Here is an 18,903-nt window from a genome sequence, read left to right as displayed (position 1 = left end):
ACAGGGAATTGAGGAGAGCAGACTGGTAGGATGGGACTGCATCACCTGGAGCTGGAATTGGACAATGAACCCCAAGATGGAAATGGACCAAAACTTACAAAAGTGTGAGAACTCCTGACCCAGGGTCCATTTGGGTGTAGCCCTGGCCAGGCTCTTGTGCTGCCCAAGGTGGATCCTGTGAAGGCCTTTTAATAAATCCCTACTTTATTCCTTCAATAAATCCCTACTGTATTCCTTTAATAAATCCCTACTTTATTCCTTAACTCTGCCCAGCCTCTGTTCCAGGGAGCCTCCCAAGGCATCAGCAGGAGTTCAGGGCTGTGCCTCAGGACAGGCAGGGCATACTCAGCTGGCCACCAGAGGGAACTTGCTTCCCACAAACACCAGGAACTTTTGGTGTCGTCTCTGGGAAGTAATTCCTGCCTGGGGAGAAGGTGCTGGCTGGCTCTGCACCTCTGAGGAAAGGGAGGGTGCAGCCAGGAGTGTTGGGCTGGCTCTGCAAGCACCACCTGGAGCTGGGCAGGATGACCTTTGGTCAGAGGTGTTGCTGCCAGCCCTGGGGTGGGTTGGGAAGCAGCAGCTTAGGGCCACCAGAGGAGCTGGAGTCCTTTCCTGCCCAGGTTGGTTTTGTTCAGGGTTAAAACTGCAGCAATATGGAGTAAATCAAAGGTGCTGGAATCCACAAATGCAGCTGTGGGCAGAAGGACCCTCTGAACAGGTCACACTTGGGGTAAATCACCTTTTTCACAAGGATCTGTATGAGCACAGCTGCAGTCAATGCTTGGAAAGGAGGGTTGGACACTGCTTCCATCTACAAATGTGCTATAAAAGTAACTGAGGTGTGGTGATGTTTCCCTGCTTTGAGGTCATCTTCAGCCTGTTGCATCCTAAAAGGACACCCCAAAAATGGAAACTCGTTCACCAGAGTGTTCTATTCTTAAGGAAGTGCTGCTGAAAGGATTCATGTTCAAGTCTGTAGTAATAAAGAATAATTCCATTGGGAAGTCAGAGGAATTTCCCACAGTTGGCTGTGGGAATGTACCAGGCCTGGGTCTATTTTGTGCTCAGAGCAGAACAAGGAGTATTTCTGCAGAAGTTTAATTAAAGTAAATGAATGCTTGGGCATTTTGTGCCTCCAAATAACCGGATTTGATGTTTGCCTCTCCAAAACCCCAAACCACGCCTGCTGCCTTGAGGCCAGGTGGAGCTTTCAGTCACTGACCCTGGCTGATTGAATATTTTATGACATTTAATCAGATAACTTTGCTCCTGGCTATTTACACTGGAGTAGCTCTGGCTTTTTTGTTTGTTTTTTTTTTTTTTCATTTGAGTGGGATTTGGTTTGTAATCTATTTTCTAGGACTCTGGTCATCAGAAATAATTGTGCTGAACCTCACAGAAATTAGGAAACAATTTTGTTTAGGGAATTCAATTTCTTTTCCTTAATAATGCTGAGGCTGTGAAAAGGTCGTAACTTTTCTGCAGGGCAAGAGCCGGAGGGGGGTTAAATGTGACTGGGGCCAGATCCAGCAACCCCCCTGGGCTCAGGCTGGCTTCTTGCTGGGCTGTGGGCAGGGAGGGCTTGTTTTCCCAAAGCCTGTTAAGTAAAGCAGTGTTTTCGGCGCTGTTCAGCTCCAGCCCAGCTTTCTGGAAATCCTGTGTACATTGGCTTGTCCTCCTTTATTTTCTCAGTCAATTAAGAGATGGACTATCCGGCCTGAAGAGGCCCCGGCGCGGGGAGGGGCGGAGCTGGCTGCCCTCGGTGGCTGGGCTCGGCGAGGAGGTGCTGCTGCTCCCGGGGCTCCGCACAAGCTCTGCCTTTCATCCCGGGCCTTGGCTCAGCCCCCCCGGGAGCTGCGGGGTGAAGGGGGACTCCAGCCTCGCCTACCATCCTGGTTTGGGACAGAAACGCCTTTCTCCCACCCTTGGTGGCAGGTTTGCTGGGCACTGCTGGCCCTGGCTGCTGCCTGCTTGGCTCTTCCCTGCCCTCAGCCAGATCCTGCCCTGGCCCCAGGGCTCCCCAGCTCTGGGTGTGACAGTGACAGGGCTGATGTGCTCCTGACCCTCCTGGGGCCATCACTGGCCCTGGCTCAGGTGAGATTGCCAGGAGCCTGCCCAGGAGCAGGGATGGGTCTTTCAGCCTCCTCCCTCTTGGTGCTGGGCTCCCACCTGCTGCCCCCCCCGCAGCTTACCAAACATACCTTACACCTATCATCTCACTTTTTAGAACTATCTCGTATTTTTCCAAATTACAGCCTGGGGATGATGGATAAACCAAATGCTTCATTGTGATATGCAAACATACAGTGCTGCTACACTTAAGACAGCAGTGTTAGTGTCAGGAGGGCAGCAGTGGGGTGAATCATCTCGCTGAAAATCCCTGTAGCTGCAGGTGATCATCACAAGTGTCCCACTGTGTTCTCTGTCCTTTTCCACTGCTCCAATAACTGGTGTGTTCCTGCCTTCCAAAATGTGGCATTTTCCTACTCAAGGCTGTCTTTTTCCACTGCTTCCCCCACCAGCACCTCCAGCCTGCAGGTGCATCAAGAGGGGCACCAGCCCACCACACTGCTTGGAAAACAGGCTTGGAAAGACGAGGTGTGAGGTAGCAGAGGTGCTGGGCAGTGTTTATTAGGCTAGGACCCTGTGCAGCCCCTGGGGAATGTGGTTGCTGCTGCCCCAGGTGCCAGAGGGGGAAAGAAGCCTCCTCCTAGAAGCCTTCTACAATAACCCGATAAAACAACATGTTTTGGACTGCCTGGGGAGAGCTGCTGGCCTGGGATGGCCTGAGAAGCTGAAGCACATGGCTGGAAGGGCTGGGCACCGAGAGACCACCCAGCTGCAGGGTGCTCTGCCAGCACTCCTCACCCCTGCTCTCTTGGCTGCTTTCTTCCCTCAATAAAACAAGGCTTGTGCAATGTGTGTCTGTATTTTCTGCTGCTTTTGAGCCTACTCGATGATTTTTGGAGGTGGCTGAGCTCCAGGATGCCCTTGGGCACTGGGAGCGTGGGATGCCAGTGGAGCTTGTGGGATCTCTGCGTGAGCGCTCTGTAGGGCTGGAGCCTGGAAACAACAAACCCTGACCCCACAGAGGGGATCACTGCTCACAACTAGGGAAAAACGTTTATTTTAAGGCAGGGTCCTCCTGCACAGCCCTTCTACCACCTGCTCTGCCCAGCCCTCCCTGCTCCACATTCGGGGTGGCCAGGCTGCGTGCTCAGAGAGGTGCTGGAGCAGCTCAGGGCTGGGTGCTGCTGGGACCCATCCGAAACCCGCCGAGGCTGGTGAGAGCCATTTCCCTGGCTCTGCCAGGCTCTGGAGCAGTGCCTCGTCTCTCTCTGCTGCACTTGAGCACAATGCGATGTGGCTGGGCAGCGTGTGGCCCCCAGCACCCCCCGAGGCTGTGGGAGGCGGCGCTCCCGGGGGAAAGGGGAGGGAAGCGGGGTGCCAAGGCACGCACCAAGGCCCCGGGGGCTGAGCCGCCGCACCGCCAGCCTCGGCTCACTGCCGGGAGAGGCGGACGGGGTAGGTGACCATGTTGAAGCTGTCCCAGGCGAAGAGCTGCCGCTCGGCAGGGTTGTAGTCCAGCATGCTGAGGTAGCGGAAGCGGTTCTCGAAGGGGATGCTGAGGGCCCGGCTGGTGCCCGTGGCGGTGTCGTAGGCAAAGTTGATGGTGGCGTTGGGAGCCGAGTAGCTGCTGACGGTGTAGAGGGTGCCGCAGATGAGGAAGGAATTGGCCACCCCCCGCTTGCGGATGTTGGTCTCCCAGGTCCGACGGATCTCCAGCGTCTCGGGGTCCAGCTTGGAGAGGACGATGGCTCCCCGGGCCTTCTCAGTGCTGTAGATGACCCAGAGCCCCGTCTCATCCACCGCCAGGTCGATGTCGGTGTAGCCCCCCCAGGAGTAGGGGTACTGCCCGTGGTAGCCGGCGCCGGGGATCTCTCTCTCGGCCGTGATGGTCTCTCCCCGCAGGTCGTAGCGGGCCACGGAGCGGGACTGGCGGGGCTGGAAGAAGAGCCCGCCGCGGTAGATGACGGCCCCCGTGCTCTCCAGGGGCCGCGGCAGGATGTGCACCTTGGCGGGGTAGCCCCGGGCCAGCTGCTCGGCCTCCTCGTACTGGAAGAGCTGGCGCACCTCGGTGCCCACGGTGTCCACACGCCAGGTGTTGTCCCGGGTGAAGGGCGGCACGGGCTCGGGGTCCTTCATCCACACGCCGTACTTGCCCGCGATGGAGTCCGCCCGGCCGAACACCACGGGCTCTCCCACCCACAGCAGCTTGCCGCAGCCTGCTCGGGGACAGGACGGGACACGGAGCGGTCACCGCCAGCCCCTCGTGGGCGGCGGGACGTGGGGCCGGCCCGAATGCCCGTACCTGAGTCCTCCTTGCCCGGGCGGCCGAGCGCCGTCTCCTCCAGCAGCCGGGACACGGGCACCTCGCTCCTCTCCGACTGCAGCTCCTGGTAGCTCAGGGGCTGCGGCTCCCAGCGCGGCGCTGCAGCGGGGTCAGGCACAGCGTGAGCGGGGCTGAGCCAGCCCCCCTCACCGCCTGCCTGCTCCTGCCGCCCTCGGGGGGTCCGTGCCGGGCTGCTGCTCCCCGAAGTGCCGACGCCTTGGGCAGGAGCCCAGTGCCCCCTCCCTCTGCAGCGGGGCACTTCTGTGACCGTTCTCTTTGGGGGAAACGCCTAACAGCCCAGATTAGCGCGGTACCCTACATGCCCCCTCTGCTGCGGGGCAGGCGATGGGATGAGGCGGGCTGGGGAGGGAGGTATGGGGCAATGGGCTGCAACCTCCCAGCAAGGCTGAGCCCACCAGGATCCCCAAGAGCGGGGGGCAGCAATGGGTGCAGAGCACGGGGGCCGCACAAGGACCCGGCCAGAGGGCAGGAGCCGGCGGCAGGGATGCGCAGGGGTCCCGGCCCCGGCACTTACCCTTGGCAGGGGCACGCAGCGTGTCCCGGCCGGGCCCCTCTCTGCCGGGGGGGCAGCGGGCGGCCCGCAGCCGGGTGATCTCCTGGGCGCTGCTCTCCAGCCGCCTGCCCAGCTCCTCTTTCTCCCGCTCCAGCCGCCCCTTCTCCTCCTCCAGCCGGGACTTGGCCCGCAGCAGCTCGCCGTACGCAGCCTCCAGGCGGGAGGCCGTGGCCACTTGCTGGGGGTCCCGTGCGCCCCCCGGCTCGGCTCCCCGCGGCCCCGAGCCCCCCGCTCCTCGCTCCCGGCTCTCCAGCCGACTCAGGCGGGCGGCGAGGGCGGCCAGCTCGGCCCGCAGCTCGGGCACGCCGCCGGCAGCCTCGGGGCAGGCGGCCTCCACGGGGCTGGCGACCGTGAAGGAGTAGGTGCAGTGCCCGGAGCTGTCATGGGCGCGGCGGAGGAAGGCGGTGTCCGCCCGGCCGCCCAGGGCCACGGAACCCCAAAGGAGCAGCCAGGCCCCCAGCATGGTCCCGGCGCCGCCCCTCTGAGCGCGCCGGCCACCGGCGCCAGCATTTATAGAGCAAGAGGGTCAGGGCGGCGGGGGGCGGGCGAGCCGGAACCTTCCAGATGCCTGCGGGGGCACCGGCACTGCCCCGCCGCCTCCCCGGGGCCGCTGGCTGAGGCCGTGTGCCAGGGCTGACGCCGGGGCGGGCGGGCGGGCGGGCAGGCCGGGGGCCGAACCCCAGGGGAGCCGCTCGGAGCCCGAGCCTGAAGCGAACCCGCCTACCCCAGCCCCGCCTCAGACCGGCCCCGCCCCCCTCAGGCTGGTCCCGCCCGGTTTCCCGGCCGTGTCTCCGCCCCGGCCCACCCGCCATCGGTAGCTCGGCGCTCGGCGCGGCGGGCGGAGCGGTCGATGTGACAGGGCTCTCCGGTACCGGCCATTTCCCGCCGGCCCGGCCCGGCCCGGCCCGCTGAGCGCGGGGGCGGCGGGTCCCGTCCTGGGCCTGCCCGGCGCTCCCTGCTCTCCCCTCCAGGCTCCTCTCCCCGGGCACAGACCTGCGGCACAGACCGGCCATGCCTCCCAAATTCAAGCGGCACCTGAACGACGACGAGGTGACGGGCTCGGTGAAGAGCGAGCGGGTGAGTGCCTCTCCTGCGGGGCTGAGCGCGGTGCCCTCGGTAGGGTGCCTTGGCCGGGTCTCTGTGCCTCCGCAGCCCTCAGCCGCGGGGCCCGAAGCGCCGTGACAGCGCCGTTCAGCCGGTGAGGGGCTGTCCGAGCCAGCCCCGCTCTGTGTGTGTCACATCGGCCTCGGTACGGCTCTTTTGGGAACCTGTTGAGGCTCCTTCGGGCCGCATCCATGGCCAGGAGATGCCGGTGTGCTCCAGCCTCCTGCCCTTCCGCAGAGCCTGGCAGGGACATGGCCTGGCTCTGCTGCCCACGTTGGCTGAAGGAGCTGAGTGAAGTCACCCTGTGCTTTACAGCTGATTTTTTCTCCTGTCATCGCGGTCCCCTCACTTTCAGGCTTTGAGTACAGGTCCCAGCAGTTGCCTGGTTTGGATGAGGTGGATTTAACCTGCTGGGGTCAGGCTGAGCTAAAGCTCGCTTTAGGCTGTGGTTGGAAACGCTGCTGCAGCTCCCGACAGCTGCCAGCCAGAGCAGAAGCCCGTGCTGCCACGAGCAGGCTGCTCCTCCCTTGAGGGAAGCACTGGCTGCAACTATTGCACGGTGTTACAGGTTTGCTTGAGTTGATTGAGCAAATGTGCCAGGATGGAAATGTAGGTGAGCACCATCAGAGCATCAGGCTTGCAGGTGGGAGCCCAGATCTACACCTGGAAAAGCAGCCACTGTTGCTACCCCAAGGACCATCTGCTGGGTCCGTGGGCCCGCAGCTTTAGTGTGTCACCTGCCCCTCCTGATTGTTTTTGACCCTAAGCAGAAATGGTTTTGTCTGGAACATTCAGGCTTCTGTGGGATCATGGGGTTCCCCTTAAAAATAAGGGTTTGGATCCTCTCATGGAGTGTAGTGAATCAGCAAAGGGGAGTCCTGGGAAGCCCTTTGGGGTGAAACAGAGGAGCTGCTAGACCCCTCTGCCCTCCAGCTCAAGGAAGCCAATGTGTTCCCTTGTGGTCATCCCTCTTACACCTGCTGCCATCAGATGGTGGAGAAACCTCGTCCTCCACAGCTGGAATGGATCTGATTTCCCATGTGGTGGGACAGCCCAGGGTGTCTGTGGGTGATCTGATGATTTTGGGTGCAGGGCTGGGGATTGTCCCTTGAGGAGAGAGGGCCTTCCTGCAGTCAGAGGATGCTGATTGCATCCCAAGAGCTGGAAATGTGGGTGTGAATTGGTGGTTGCTTATTAATGAAATGGTTTTTCTGTGTTTGCAGAGGAACCTACTGGAGGAGGACTCAGATGAAGAAGAAGACTTTTTCTTGTGAGTTGGAATGCAGTGTCATGCCTGCCTGCAGCTCTGAGACTGGGGGCTTGGGAAGGAAAACCTTTGATTCCTTTGGGATGTTCTTCCAGAGCCTTGGCTTTGAGCATAAATTAATAGGTGTGATCTTTTGTAAGAGTGAGATGTCCCATGGATCCTAAGACGTGGGAGGGACTGATGGGAGTATGAAAACAATTCTCTGTGCACAAGGCATTGGTTCTCTCCTCAGATCTTTTGGGTCTGGTTTAAAAACATGTTTTCATTGTACCTTCTGTCCTGATTGCTCTTTTCTGCCTGCAGGAGGGGGCCTTCTGGAACCAGGTTTGGACCCAGGAATGACAAGATCAGACAGTAAGTTGTCGTTGTTTAGTGTCACAGAGATAATAATTTATTCTAGCACTGGGAGCTCCTACTGCTGTCTTGTCAGAGTATTTCTGTGTAGTTCATCATATGAACATTCCTTGTGTCTTTGTTCTTCTAACTGACCTGTCCTACCCCATGTGTCCACAGCTAAAGGAAATCTTAGCTTTGATGCAGCCTGTCAAGAAATTGTGTGTTGACAGAGGCAAGGGGATAAGATAACATCACAGTACCTTACTGGAGTTTCTGAAGGCCTTGCTGTGTTCTGGTGGTGACCCGTTCCATGCTTTTGTGAGGTTCTTTTTCTACAGCATTAACCCTGAATTTGAACCTTTCCTACTGTATTTTTTTTATTTTTGAGGCTTTTTTTACCTCATCCTGTAAACATGCTCCCTTATGTTTCAAGAAAGTGGTCAGGAACACACCAGGACCATGGGTTTTGGGCAGCAGCTGGTGCTCTGACATCCTCTTCTCCAATAAAAACGTGATATAGGTCACCTGGAGATGAGCAGTGACTCACTGGGATCAAAGCAGTTGGAAAACAGGAAACCATTACAGCGGGAGGAGGAGTGGGGCAAAAAGGAAGGAGTGAACACTCTGGATCCTTCTCCTATCAAGTCATTTCCTGGATGAAGCTTGTTCAGGGCTCCAGTTTTTCCTGTGAAGGATGTGGTGGTGGTACTTAATCAGAAGCGTGGTGTTACTCACAGACCTCTGGTCTGTGTTGCCCTGTTCCTTTGCTGATGTCTGTGGAGCCAGGACAGAGATCTGTGTGGGTACTGCTGCCTGGGCATTGTTCAGGCTGTTCATTGTTTGCAGCCTCTGTGTGGCTCTTGGTTAGGGATTTTTTTCCATGCCAGGAAGAAGCCAGCACAGCTCTGGGATGACTCATTGCCACCATCAGCATTAGGCTGTGCTTGTTATCTTGAGGGGTGAAGGGCACTTGAGCTGCACAAGGGGCAGAGGGCAGGTGGCTGCACCCTGAGTTTTCAGGGCATCTCTGTTCCCCCCAGAGTGTGAGGATGCTGCTGGTAGAGAGGAACTGTTCTTTGGAGTAAGCCAGTGTGGATGGAGCTTCCCTTCTAGGGCATGATCTGGAGGGAATGACAAGGCTGAGAACTGGGTTTATGAGTGGGGTCTCACCTCCCCGGAAAGGTAGAGATGGGGTAGTGTCCATCCCTTCAGCCTCCTCTGCTGGAAAGCACCTGCAGTGTCTGCTCTGTTCCCTGTGATGGGAGAAAACAGGAGCTCTTCTCTTCCCTCAGCCTGCAGAAGGGAGCAGTGGCTTAGGTAGAGGCAGACATGGCACCTGTGAAAAGGAAGAAAAGTGAAAGGAGCATTTAGCCAGGAGCTGGTGGGTCCATTGGTGTGATGTGACTAATGGCCCACACACGAGGCTTGCCCATTGCCAGGGATTGCCTGGATACAGTGGATGTGGCACAGAATATGTCCCTTGGGCCATCAAGGGGCTACACCTATGGAGCAGCTAGAGCATCTGTTACCAAACACAATTTATTTTCTGCTCTCATCAGCATTGATTGCTTTGTTTAATAAGCACTTACACCATGCAATCATCACTTCTTGTCATGGAGATCACTGTGAAGTTTCTGATCAGTTCAGCTCTTGTGCTGTAAGGATCAATGCCTGGTCTCAGAGCAACTCAGTTTTCTTTGTTTCGACAAAGAAAGGGTTGAGTTGCTGCTGAAAAACTGTAAAGAAAAGACATTTTAAGGAGGAATTTTAGCATTTGGAGAGCTGAGGCATAGCTGGGCAAAGCTGGAGAAGCCATGGCAGTGTGGGGCTGGAGGAACGAGGTGTGAAAATGGGCGTAAAAGGAAACTGGGTGGAGGATTGGGTAGAGGAAAAAGTGATGGGGTTATGGGAGCAAAGGTGTGGAACATGTTCAACGTGAGGGGCAAGACTGGAAAGTTTTCCTCGTTGTCCTTGGCAGGAAAGGGGGATGGATTGGGTCAGGGTGGAGTTTGGCAGCAGAGATCCTCAAGGCTGCCTCAGCTGCAAACCTTGTAGGGGAAAGAGGTGGGTGACAGGCAGCAACAGTGACAGGAGGAAGTGTCAGTCCCCTTCAAGCTGAGCTTTGTCCTGATGTGTCTGGAGGCTGCTTGCTTGGGGTGGACTCTCCTCTGGTAGCTGAGAAGCCACATGGGGTCCCTTTGAGGCGTCCCATGCCCAGGGTGGGCTGGAGCTGAAACACAGCTTTTAAAGGGCTTTTATCCTTTTCCCCAAAGGCACAAAGAACAGGTAAGGGAGAGCTGTTCTCCTTTCCCTGCCTTTGCTTTGAGGCTGTGGAAGAAATGCTGAATGTGTGCATGAGAGTCTTTTCAAGGAAAGCTGGGATCTTCATCTTCCAGCTGGATGTCTTTATTTTGGAAAAGGAGCTTCTCATCACAGACCATCTTTTCAAAAGTTCTGCTAAAATCAGCCCCCTTTCTGCACTGCGTGATTCACTTTACTGCTGATGTTTGTGCTTTCAGGGAACTGTGCCATTGGGTTCTTGTTCATGCTGCTGCTGAGGCTCAGTACAGTGCTGGGGTTCCCCAGAAGCCTCTTGGTCTCTGTGAATCCCCCATGGTTCAGCTTTGGGGGGTCAGCATTGCCAGCCCCAGTGGCTCTGGCTGGCTGCAGGCCCTGAGCAGGAGGAAGGTTTGGGGAATGGTTTGAACTCTTGAGGCAAGAGCTGATTGCAGTTTCTCAGGGTTCATTGCAGGTTGTGCAACGAAGCCCAACCACAGTCCAGGCTTTCATCTGAAGGTGATAGCAAGGCCATGCTGACAGGTATCCTTGGTGGATATAATCCTTTCAGTGACTGAAAGGCCTCAGGGAGGCATAGACTGCTGTTTTCCTCCCAGCTGGGACTGAGCAGCACCTTCAATCCATGGCTTTGTGCTGGGGTTCAGCACTGTTAGCCCATTGTTGGGAGCAGCAGGGCTCTCTGCAGAGAGCTGGGGAGTGCTGTGCAGCCTCCTGCCTCTGTACCCTCCATCTGCCTCGGCCCTTCCTGCTGTTCCCTCTTCCCTGGGTGGCTGCCACAACCAGGGGTGTTTGGGTGGAATGTGCACCAAAATACACACTGTTAATATCACTGGGGTGGAAAACTGGAGTGTTGTGCTGGCTGCAAACAGCCAGCTTGGAGACAAGCAGCAGCCTCGGGCAGCACACCCCATGGTGTGTGCACACTGTTTACAGTGTCTGGAGAATGCAGCACTGTTGTTAGCCCAGCACCCTACCCAGCCCAGGCAGGTTTTCAGTACCTAAGCCAGGCTGGCCAAAATGACAAGGCTTATTCCTCCCACTCTGGAACAGCAGAGCACAAGAAGAGAGGAGTCTAAAGCAAGCTGAGTGCCACTGAATCTCATTGCTTTGATGGTGTACACTTTCTGTCCTTGTTAAAAGCATCAGACTTGCAGTAATTACTAAGAAAGAAGGTCGTGGGAGACATATTTCATGTTTTTGTCTTGCTCCCTTTCCTGGCAGGTATTTATTCCACTTTATTTCTCTTGGAAATCTGGCAGGAGTAAAGTTCATGAAGTATATGTGTCAAAAGCCTGTAGCTTCTCAACAGGAAATACACTTTGTATTAGAGGACTCATTCCCTCTTGCCAAAAAAAACCAAGAAAATATTTTCTTCTTGATGTGACTTGAGTTTCCTACCTCAAGCATGCCAGACTAGTGGGAATTTTTGAATTCGTTCTGAAGCTGCTGGGCTAGTGCATAGGCTGAGCATTTTTCAGCCCCCATCCTGGAGAGGCAGCAGTGAAGGATGGGAGAGAGCAGAAAGAAAGGGCTGGCTTAAGGTCTGGTTAAGGTGCTGTGTGGAGGTCTGAATTTCCTTGGCTTGGCCTCTTCCTTCCTGTTATTTGCTTTGTTGTTTTGTTGGTTTTCTTCCCCAAATGGCCAGCTGTGCTACCCAAATGCATTTGTGTTCCATAGGAGTCAACACCTCAATATTTGTGGGGGTTTATAAGCCTTGATTTCTTTGTGCCTCCATTCTTCATCTGTGAAATGTTTTGTTCTCTTGGGGACAGCTGACAGCTTGCCCAGGCTTTGGGCAGGTAACAAGGGCCCTTAGCATTTTGCCAGCAGCTCAAGTGAGAAGAGGCAGGATGCTGAGAAGCAGCTTGGGCAGTGAGGGTCTGTGCTCCATAGGTCTCCCCCAGATGCTGTTAACCACCATAGCAGCTTGAAGTTACCAGCCTGTTTTGCCTCCAGCACTTTGGGGTGTCCCAGGACTGCAGCAGCCCCCTCAGGGCTCTGACCTGCACTGGCAGGGACACAGGTGGTGCTGCATTGCTCTCCAAGTTCCTAGATGCACTGTAACCTTGTGTGCTCCCACTTGTTAGTTGTACCAGGATAACTTAGTGACAAATCTGTTGTGGGAGGAAATCTGTCTATTTTGAAGCCAGAAAATGATTTTAGAAACATTTACATAGTGCAAATGTAGACTTCTGCATGCAAAGCCGATGTTTGAGGCTTGGAGGTTTTGCCAGGTTGGCTCATCTGGGGTAGCAGATGTTGGTGCTTTTCCTCTCGCCCCAAGCTGTAGCTGCATTGCTGGCAGCTCCAAGCTGGGACTTGTGCCAAGGCAAGGGCCTTGCAGAACGTGCCTGCAAGGCCCTGGGGCTGTGTGTCCTGTGTGGGGTGGACACTTGGCCCCACAGGGCACTGCCTTGTGTTTCCTGTCCACATCCTCAGTGCCACCTTCCGAGCTTTGCCAACAGCTCTGCCACTCGTCTCAGGCTTTGTAAAGCAAACAGGGCATCAGAGCAGGCTCCTGGGCACGGGGCAGCTCCTGCTGTGAGAAGTCCTTGGGGATTGTCTGTGCACTCCAGATAAGGAGCTCCTGGCAGTGTGGAAGGCAGGAGCTGCCACCACATGGTGTAGGAGGGTTCAGAGAAATGCTGCTCCCACAGACTCTGATGCAGCAGAGAAGGCAGCTTCCTTTCTTATGCTGTCCTAAATAAAGCAAATTTTTACATGTGCTGCTGGAGTCCAGCATGTGCCTTATCACAGCTGTTGACTCAGAAATTTCAGAGGGGTTGCCTGGCTCTTCTAGCTCTGGAAGCCACAGTGCAGTGGTGCTGAGGAGCTTGATCTGAAAGGCTAAGATGGGAAACCCCTTCATATTTAGAGATGTGGAACTCTTTCTGGAGCTTTCTGGGGAAGAAAATGCTTTTTAATGACTATTCTCCCCTGTATTTGGAACAGTAAGTAAATGTGAGCAAGTATTGTGACCACTATTGCTGGTTGCAGCTGCTTCTCACCAGCACAGGTGTCTGCTTGGTGAGAGGCACGCAGCTGGTAGGAGAAACAGGTCAGTGGGAACCTATGTCTGTAATTAATCAATTAATTAGGGGCATGGTGGCAAGGACAGAGCCCTGTTTCTGGTTTGCAGTGCCCCAATGACTGGCCTTGAGTCTGTGTTGGCTCCAGTTGCATGGGCCTTGGGGGAGGATACGCTGTTTCTCTCTGGAGCTATTTCTGTTTTGTTGCCTCCAAGATCCTGCTGTTGCCATTGCCTTTCTGGGAACAGTATGTCTCAAACAATGTAATATCCCCCAGGCCTCAAGAAAATCCTCATTTCTATCTCCAGGAAAACAAACGTGTATTAGCTCCCAAATACAAACCAGAGTGGAGCAGTACTTTTCCACCAGGAGAATTTTTCTCTCTTGCCAGTGTATTTTTTTTTTTCTGGAGTGAATAAATGCATTTTTAATAACCCTACGGGTGTGATTTAGGCTGCTGTTTACTGAAGGCTACCCACAGAGTTGCATAACCTAAGAGAAGATGAATTATAACTTGGTTTAGTTCATATCAACCATTTCTTTTCTATCCTCTTGATGCCCCTGGCAGAGTGGGTTTAATTTAGTAACTCAGTTCCTGGAGGAGGGAACTGATTTAATTTCACCCCAAGTTATTGAGCAAAGGTGTGATGTGGAGGTCTATGAAATGTAGAAAAATAAGGTATGGTTTTTATACTTCTTCTTTCCCCTTCTTTGTGAGCTCTTCTGTAGCAGAGGTGTCCACCAACAGCAATTAGTGCCTTTTCATACTGCATTTGTGTGTTAAAGGTGTTAGAGAGGGTGTCCCTCTTCTGCTGACTTCCCATAGCTCTCTCTGAGCCCCTTGTGTTCCCAATCCTTCCTGGGAGTGCTGGAGATCCACCCCATGCCATGCCATGCCACGCTTCTGGCTTCCTCTGCATCCCATCCACATCTTTCCACTGTTGTGCCTTTTCCTTTTTGTGGGTGAGCTCTCAGATCCCGTCAGGCTGGGCAGCTCTGGTGCTCACTTCTGCCTCTCATGCTGCCTTTGCCCTGCCCCAGTGTCCAGAACCAGGTGGATGAAGTCATCGATGTCATGCAGGAGAACATCACCAAGGTGATCGAAAGGGGCGAGCGGCTGGACGACCTGCAGGATAAATCAGGTGTGATGTCAAACTCTGCTGGCCTGCGTCCCTGGCTGCTGGGCCAGGTTAACCTGCTTCAGTTCTGAAAGCACCTCATGTCACACCTGGGCTTACATTTCTGTCCCTCCTGAGAGGGGTGTTGCTCAGCCTTGGGCTGCAGACCTGACTTTCTGCTGACTCTCTCCACCTTCGCCTGCTGCTCTGTGCAGAGGCATTAGTTTGGAGGTGTCTGGGTGCTGGGATCTAGTTGGTCCTTCAAGCAGAGGTAGATTGGTCTGTCTTGTGGCACTGGCCACTGGCTTGCAGAGCATGTTCCTGTCCTCAGAGCAGCCAGTACAGAGGGAGCACAGTGGGACTTGTGTACTCTGGGGAAGGGCGTCACATCGACCCAGCTGTGGCTTGGGTGAATCATGCTGTGGTTGGGTCTTTTACTGCACAGAACTTAGTGGAGTTAGAAGAGGTGAGTGGGTGCTGTGACAGTGTGTGCACCACTGAACTGACTCTTTTCTTTCCTTTAACAGACAGTTTATCAGACAATGCTGCAGCTTTTAGCAAAAGAGCCAAGCATCTCCGAAGACAGATGTGGTGGCGAGACTGTAAGGTGAGCAGGAAGGGGAACAGGCAGGGCTGGGGCTGTGGAAGAGTGCTGGCCTGCCTGCCCCAGGAGGAGGTGGAGCAGCTCTGCTTCCCAGCTGAAAGCATGCTGGGAGCAAAGGGCTCCTTTCAGGTTGAAGCAGCTGCCCCTGGCTCCCAGTGTAAGGTGCCTTTGTGCTCCTCTTGCAGATGAAGGCGATCATAGCCATGGTGGTGGTCATTCTCCTGCTCGTCATCATCGGTGAGTAGCTCCAGCCATGTCTGGCACAGACATCTTGGTGGCCATCCAAGCTGGGAGTGACACCGTGGTGCTGTTGTCCCTGGGGGACAGCACCTGAGCCACCCCACGGGCTCCACTCTGCCTTAAGTCACCATAAGGGGTGCTTGCAAAGCATTCTGTGCTCCTTTTCCACACAGAGGAGCAGGCTGCAACCAAGTCCTGCTGACTGTGACCAGAGAAAGCCAGCAGTGCCCTGCCAACCTTGTACTGACCCAGGGCTGGCACTGACTGATCCCAAGGTGGGTGGGAGTACATGGAAAAGTTTCAGGCTAGAGCAATGTCTTCCAGAAACATCTTTACATGTATCAGGCACCTTGCAATGAGCCTGTTGTGTACAGATGCTCTTCCCCAAAGTTGATGTGCTGCTTAATTTCCATTGAGTAGCTGTTGTGGCTTTGCCATTGGTCCCTTCCCATGCTCTCTGCCTTTCCTGGCCTCCCCAGAGCAGAGATGTCACTGCTTTTCCTACCAAACAGCTCAGAATGACCAGAGCATGTTTCTTCCATGGAAGGAAGGAATAATTGATTCCTCTGCTGCAGAATGACATGCTGCAGGGATCCAGGCAGTCCAGCATGGCATGCAGCTTTTCTCTGCCACTGGGTCTGGAGGGTTTTCCTTCTGCTGAAGTGTCCAGGGGCAGCTCTGCAACTCTTCTTGTTCCTTCAGCAGAGCCCTTGTTGTCCTTCTGACACACAGCCTGCAATGGGAGAGGCAAAGCTGGCAGCAGGGTTGAGAGAGAGACTGATGGAAAATCCCATCTGGTTTGGTTTTGGGAAGCTGGAAGGAGATGAAGGTAGCAGGATATGTTGTCTAGCATGTGTGCAGACAGCAGATTGCTATAGCTGGGGGCTGAGAACACACTTCTGCTCGCAGCTGCTGGGGTTTGTCACTGCAGAAATGGGGGGACTCCCCCCTGGCAGGGGTGTGTGTGTGCTGAGACCTTCTTTCTTTGTGTTTTGCAGTGCCCATAGTGCTGAAGTACCGTTCCTGACAGGGCAGCTGGAGGCTTTGGTGGAGCTGCCTCTGGGATAACCAATCTGCTGTGTAATTTAAGTGGGATATCTGTATATAGCCTGGAAGTTGTTTTTTCTCCTGGGTGCAGGAGGTGGTGGCAAGCAGCCAACTCTAAGGGAGCGTTTGAAGAACTACCAAACAACCCTTTTCCAATCAAGTACCTGTCCTGCTGTCAGACTTTTTTTATAACACAAGATTCAGATCCCAAACCACCCATTTTGTGGAATTCTGAGTCTTTGGTTTGGAGCTGGCTACTTGCCCCTACGGTCTATCTGTATATATGGTTGAGTTGTAATATTAATAATAATAATTATAATAATAATAATATGGTTTGAGCAGCTCCCTGCTGCCTGCTGTGGAAGGCAGAGGGGACTCTGTCTTTTGAATCAGAGAAAAGGAGGGGATAAATGTCTGAAGGGAAATAATACCATTATAGGGAACTGATTCTTTGGAGGACAACTGCAAGGGTGTTGTTTTTCTCTTGTTCAAAAAAAAAAAAAAAAAAAAAAGAGAAGAGAAAAAGTGAAATTAGGTTTTACAATCCAGAAGACTTTCTGGTCCTGCCATGGGAATGCACAAGCTCAGTGTTTTCAGTATTGCTGCTTACAGCTGTGACTAAAGACATTCCAGTAAACCTATTTTTGACTGTACACGTGGAGTTTTTGCACATCTTCATAAAGTTTTGGAGGACAGTCAGGGCTCTCTGAGGCTGGGAGTCCCTGTTTCTGTGTGTTCTTAACCAAAAGTAAGAAATGTGTGTAAAACCCAGCAAGCAGCACAATTATATAAAGACACAGCTGGAGAACAATTCTCCTGACACCAACCACAGAGAAGAAGCCCAGTTCATATTCAGAGCCCTTCACCATGATGTGGTGGTCGTGGTCCTGAATGGCAGCCAAGTTTACTTCCTTGTGATCCAGTGGGGTGGGGATTATTCCCAGACATGAGCACTGGGGAGCTCTAGGGACACCTGTGCTGGAATGAACAGGACTGAGCTCCTCTATCCATGGGTGGGACTGTGGTGTTTGGCTGTTTCCAGCCTTGGTGTCACCTGAAGTGCTGGTGGCATTTCTGTCAGCCCTTTATTTTTGGGAGCCTTCTCCTTTCCAGCCCTGAGCTTGGCACTTTAGCTGAACCAAGCTCTTCTGGTTCTCTTTTTGGTCTTTTTTCTGATGAGAGCAGTGTTGTCCTGCTAAGCACGTGTTTGAAATGATTCTGGAGAGGGGAAATGGTGCCCCAGAGAATTTCCAGTGCCATGTACCAGCTTCCTCCTCTGAGCCTGCCCCCAGGACCTTGCACAGTTTCCATCTGAGTGCTGCCCCATGCAGAGAAGGGGATTAGGAGTGAGCAGGGCAGCCTGGAGGGTTGGATGTGATTGAAGCTGCCTTGCCCAGCTGGAATAAAAGCAGGGCTTTTCCCCTCTCTGAGAGCTGATCTCTCCAGGTGGGAAACAGGAAGGCAAGCTGGGTTTATCCTCCTGAAGTACAGGCTGGTTTTAACATCATACACTCACTGGAAGGGACAAAAGTCATTTTGTCTGTGCCTTTGGCTACTCTCAGCCTGCAAGGGATCATGAAGGTGGATGAGGAGGGCCTGTGTCTGTCTCCAGGGGGGCTGCAGGTCTTGTTGAGCTGTTTGAGGTACCATGTCCTGCCAGCTGGAAAGTGAGGTATTTCACTGCTGTTGCTGCAGAGCCCTGCCATTGCCTCTGCCTTTGCTGCTGCCACCCACAGCAGCACCTTGGTGCCACAGGAGTCCTGTTCAGAAACATCCCAGGAATAGAATTTGCTAAGCAAGTTTTATAGATTTATTTTCCCCCCACAAGGCTGGAAAGACCATTAGAAATGTCTGTTCTTGGGGTGGTACAGAGCAGTCCTCCACATATTCCTTTGGTATTGTGGTTTTATATTGCAGCCTGTGCTGTCCCACCCTGGACTGGTGGCAGAGAGAACTGCAGTGAGCAGAAAGGGAGGGGGTGTTGTTTCCAGCAATGTCTGCATGCTTAGGGATTAGTTTTCACTTAGGAGATGTTATGAAGGAGCTTCTACAACAAAAACAACTCCTTCACCCAAGCTTTGGGTCTGTTTTACCCATTCCTGCATTGTGCAGAGGACAAGACCATCAGCTGCTGTTTTCCACATGATTTCTTTGGTACAGGGAATGGCATCTTCTGGCGAAAGCAGTGCATTCCTCCTCTCAGGATTGCTGTGTGAGCCTGTGCTGTGACCCCAGGTCCCCATGCCTGAGGGGCAGGGGGGCTGCAGGGATGGACACGGGTGCAGAGAGGCCTCCTGGCTGTGGCAGCCGGGCAACCCAGGGGGAAGAAAATCCTTCCTGAGGTGTCCCCTTGCACAGCAGGAGCTCTGGCAGGGTCTGGCAGTGAGGAGGGGCCTGGGTACACGCTGGGAAGCTGGGACTCTGCTGCTGCTCCTTCGCAGGGCCTGCTCCCCACCTGCACTGACTTGCTCCTGCAGGGCTCCACACCAGCCCCACGGACAGAACTCGAGCCTGGAGATTTTGCTGCAGCCGCCAGCTGCTCCTGCCTTTACCCGAGATGCAGGGCAGGGAGAGCTGCCACACGGCAACCATCAGTGCACTGCCCCGAGCTGCTAGAATTGGGTGTTCATCGCTTTTAGGTTCAAGTCATTCAGTGCTGGGGTTTTCCAGGGCACAGACGTTCCCAAGGAACAGCTCTGGCTGTGAGAGGCACCACCAGCAGCAAACCAACAACGACGGAACTTTATGGCTCCGACACAGGAAGCAGAGACGCGCTTGAGGTGGGAGACTGAACAGCAGCAGAGCTTGGAGCACAATCCCCTTGCCGATTCCCCGACTACAGCTGATTTTACCTCGGGAAAAGCAGCGCGGGCTCTAAAGGCCGGGGCTGGAA

At 54.4% G+C, this 18,903-nt stretch overlaps 2 protein-coding genes across 3 annotated transcripts; one reads left to right on the top strand and one right to left on the bottom strand.

The window, feature by feature from the left end:
• Window positions 1-3,111: 3,111 nt before the first annotated feature.
• MYOC (myocilin) lies at window positions 3,112-5,544 on the bottom strand. Its single transcript, XM_030226821.2, has 3 exons — window positions 4,929-5,544; window positions 4,373-4,492; window positions 3,112-4,286 (listed from the first exon to the last, which is right to left on the bottom strand). The coding sequence occupies exons 1-3, from the start codon at window positions 5,428-5,430 to the stop codon at window positions 3,502-3,504; spliced, it is 1,407 nt and encodes a 468-aa protein (XP_030082681.2). The 5' UTR covers window positions 5,431-5,544; the 3' UTR covers window positions 3,112-3,501.
• A 242-nt stretch (window positions 5,545-5,786) lies between these two features.
• VAMP4 (vesicle associated membrane protein 4) lies at window positions 5,787-18,817 on the top strand. Of its 2 annotated transcripts, none has more exons than XM_050977159.1 (7): window positions 5,787-6,044; window positions 7,295-7,341; window positions 7,642-7,692; window positions 14,043-14,143; window positions 14,647-14,726; window positions 14,909-14,960; window positions 18,681-18,817. In XM_050977159.1, the coding sequence occupies exons 1-7, from the start codon at window positions 5,979-5,981 to the stop codon at window positions 18,800-18,802; spliced, it is 519 nt and encodes a 172-aa protein (XP_050833116.1). In that variant the 5' UTR covers window positions 5,787-5,978; the 3' UTR covers window positions 18,803-18,817. The 2 variants fall into 2 exon arrangements, with proteins under 2 accessions (XP_050833116.1, XP_050833117.1); XM_050977160.1 differs by lacking the exon at window positions 18,681-18,817 and adding an exon at window positions 15,962-16,663 and having other exon boundaries at window positions 5,798-6,044.
• The last annotated feature ends 86 nt before the right edge of the window (window positions 18,818-18,903 follow it).

This window comes from Serinus canaria, chromosome 8 (assembly GCF_022539315.1).
Source record: "Serinus canaria isolate serCan28SL12 chromosome 8, serCan2020, whole genome shotgun sequence".
Lineage (NCBI taxonomy): Eukaryota > Metazoa > Chordata > Aves > Passeriformes > Fringillidae > Serinus > Serinus canaria.
The sequence above is the reverse complement of the archived record's forward strand: the minus strand, read 5'-3'. Positions and strand labels throughout refer to the sequence as shown.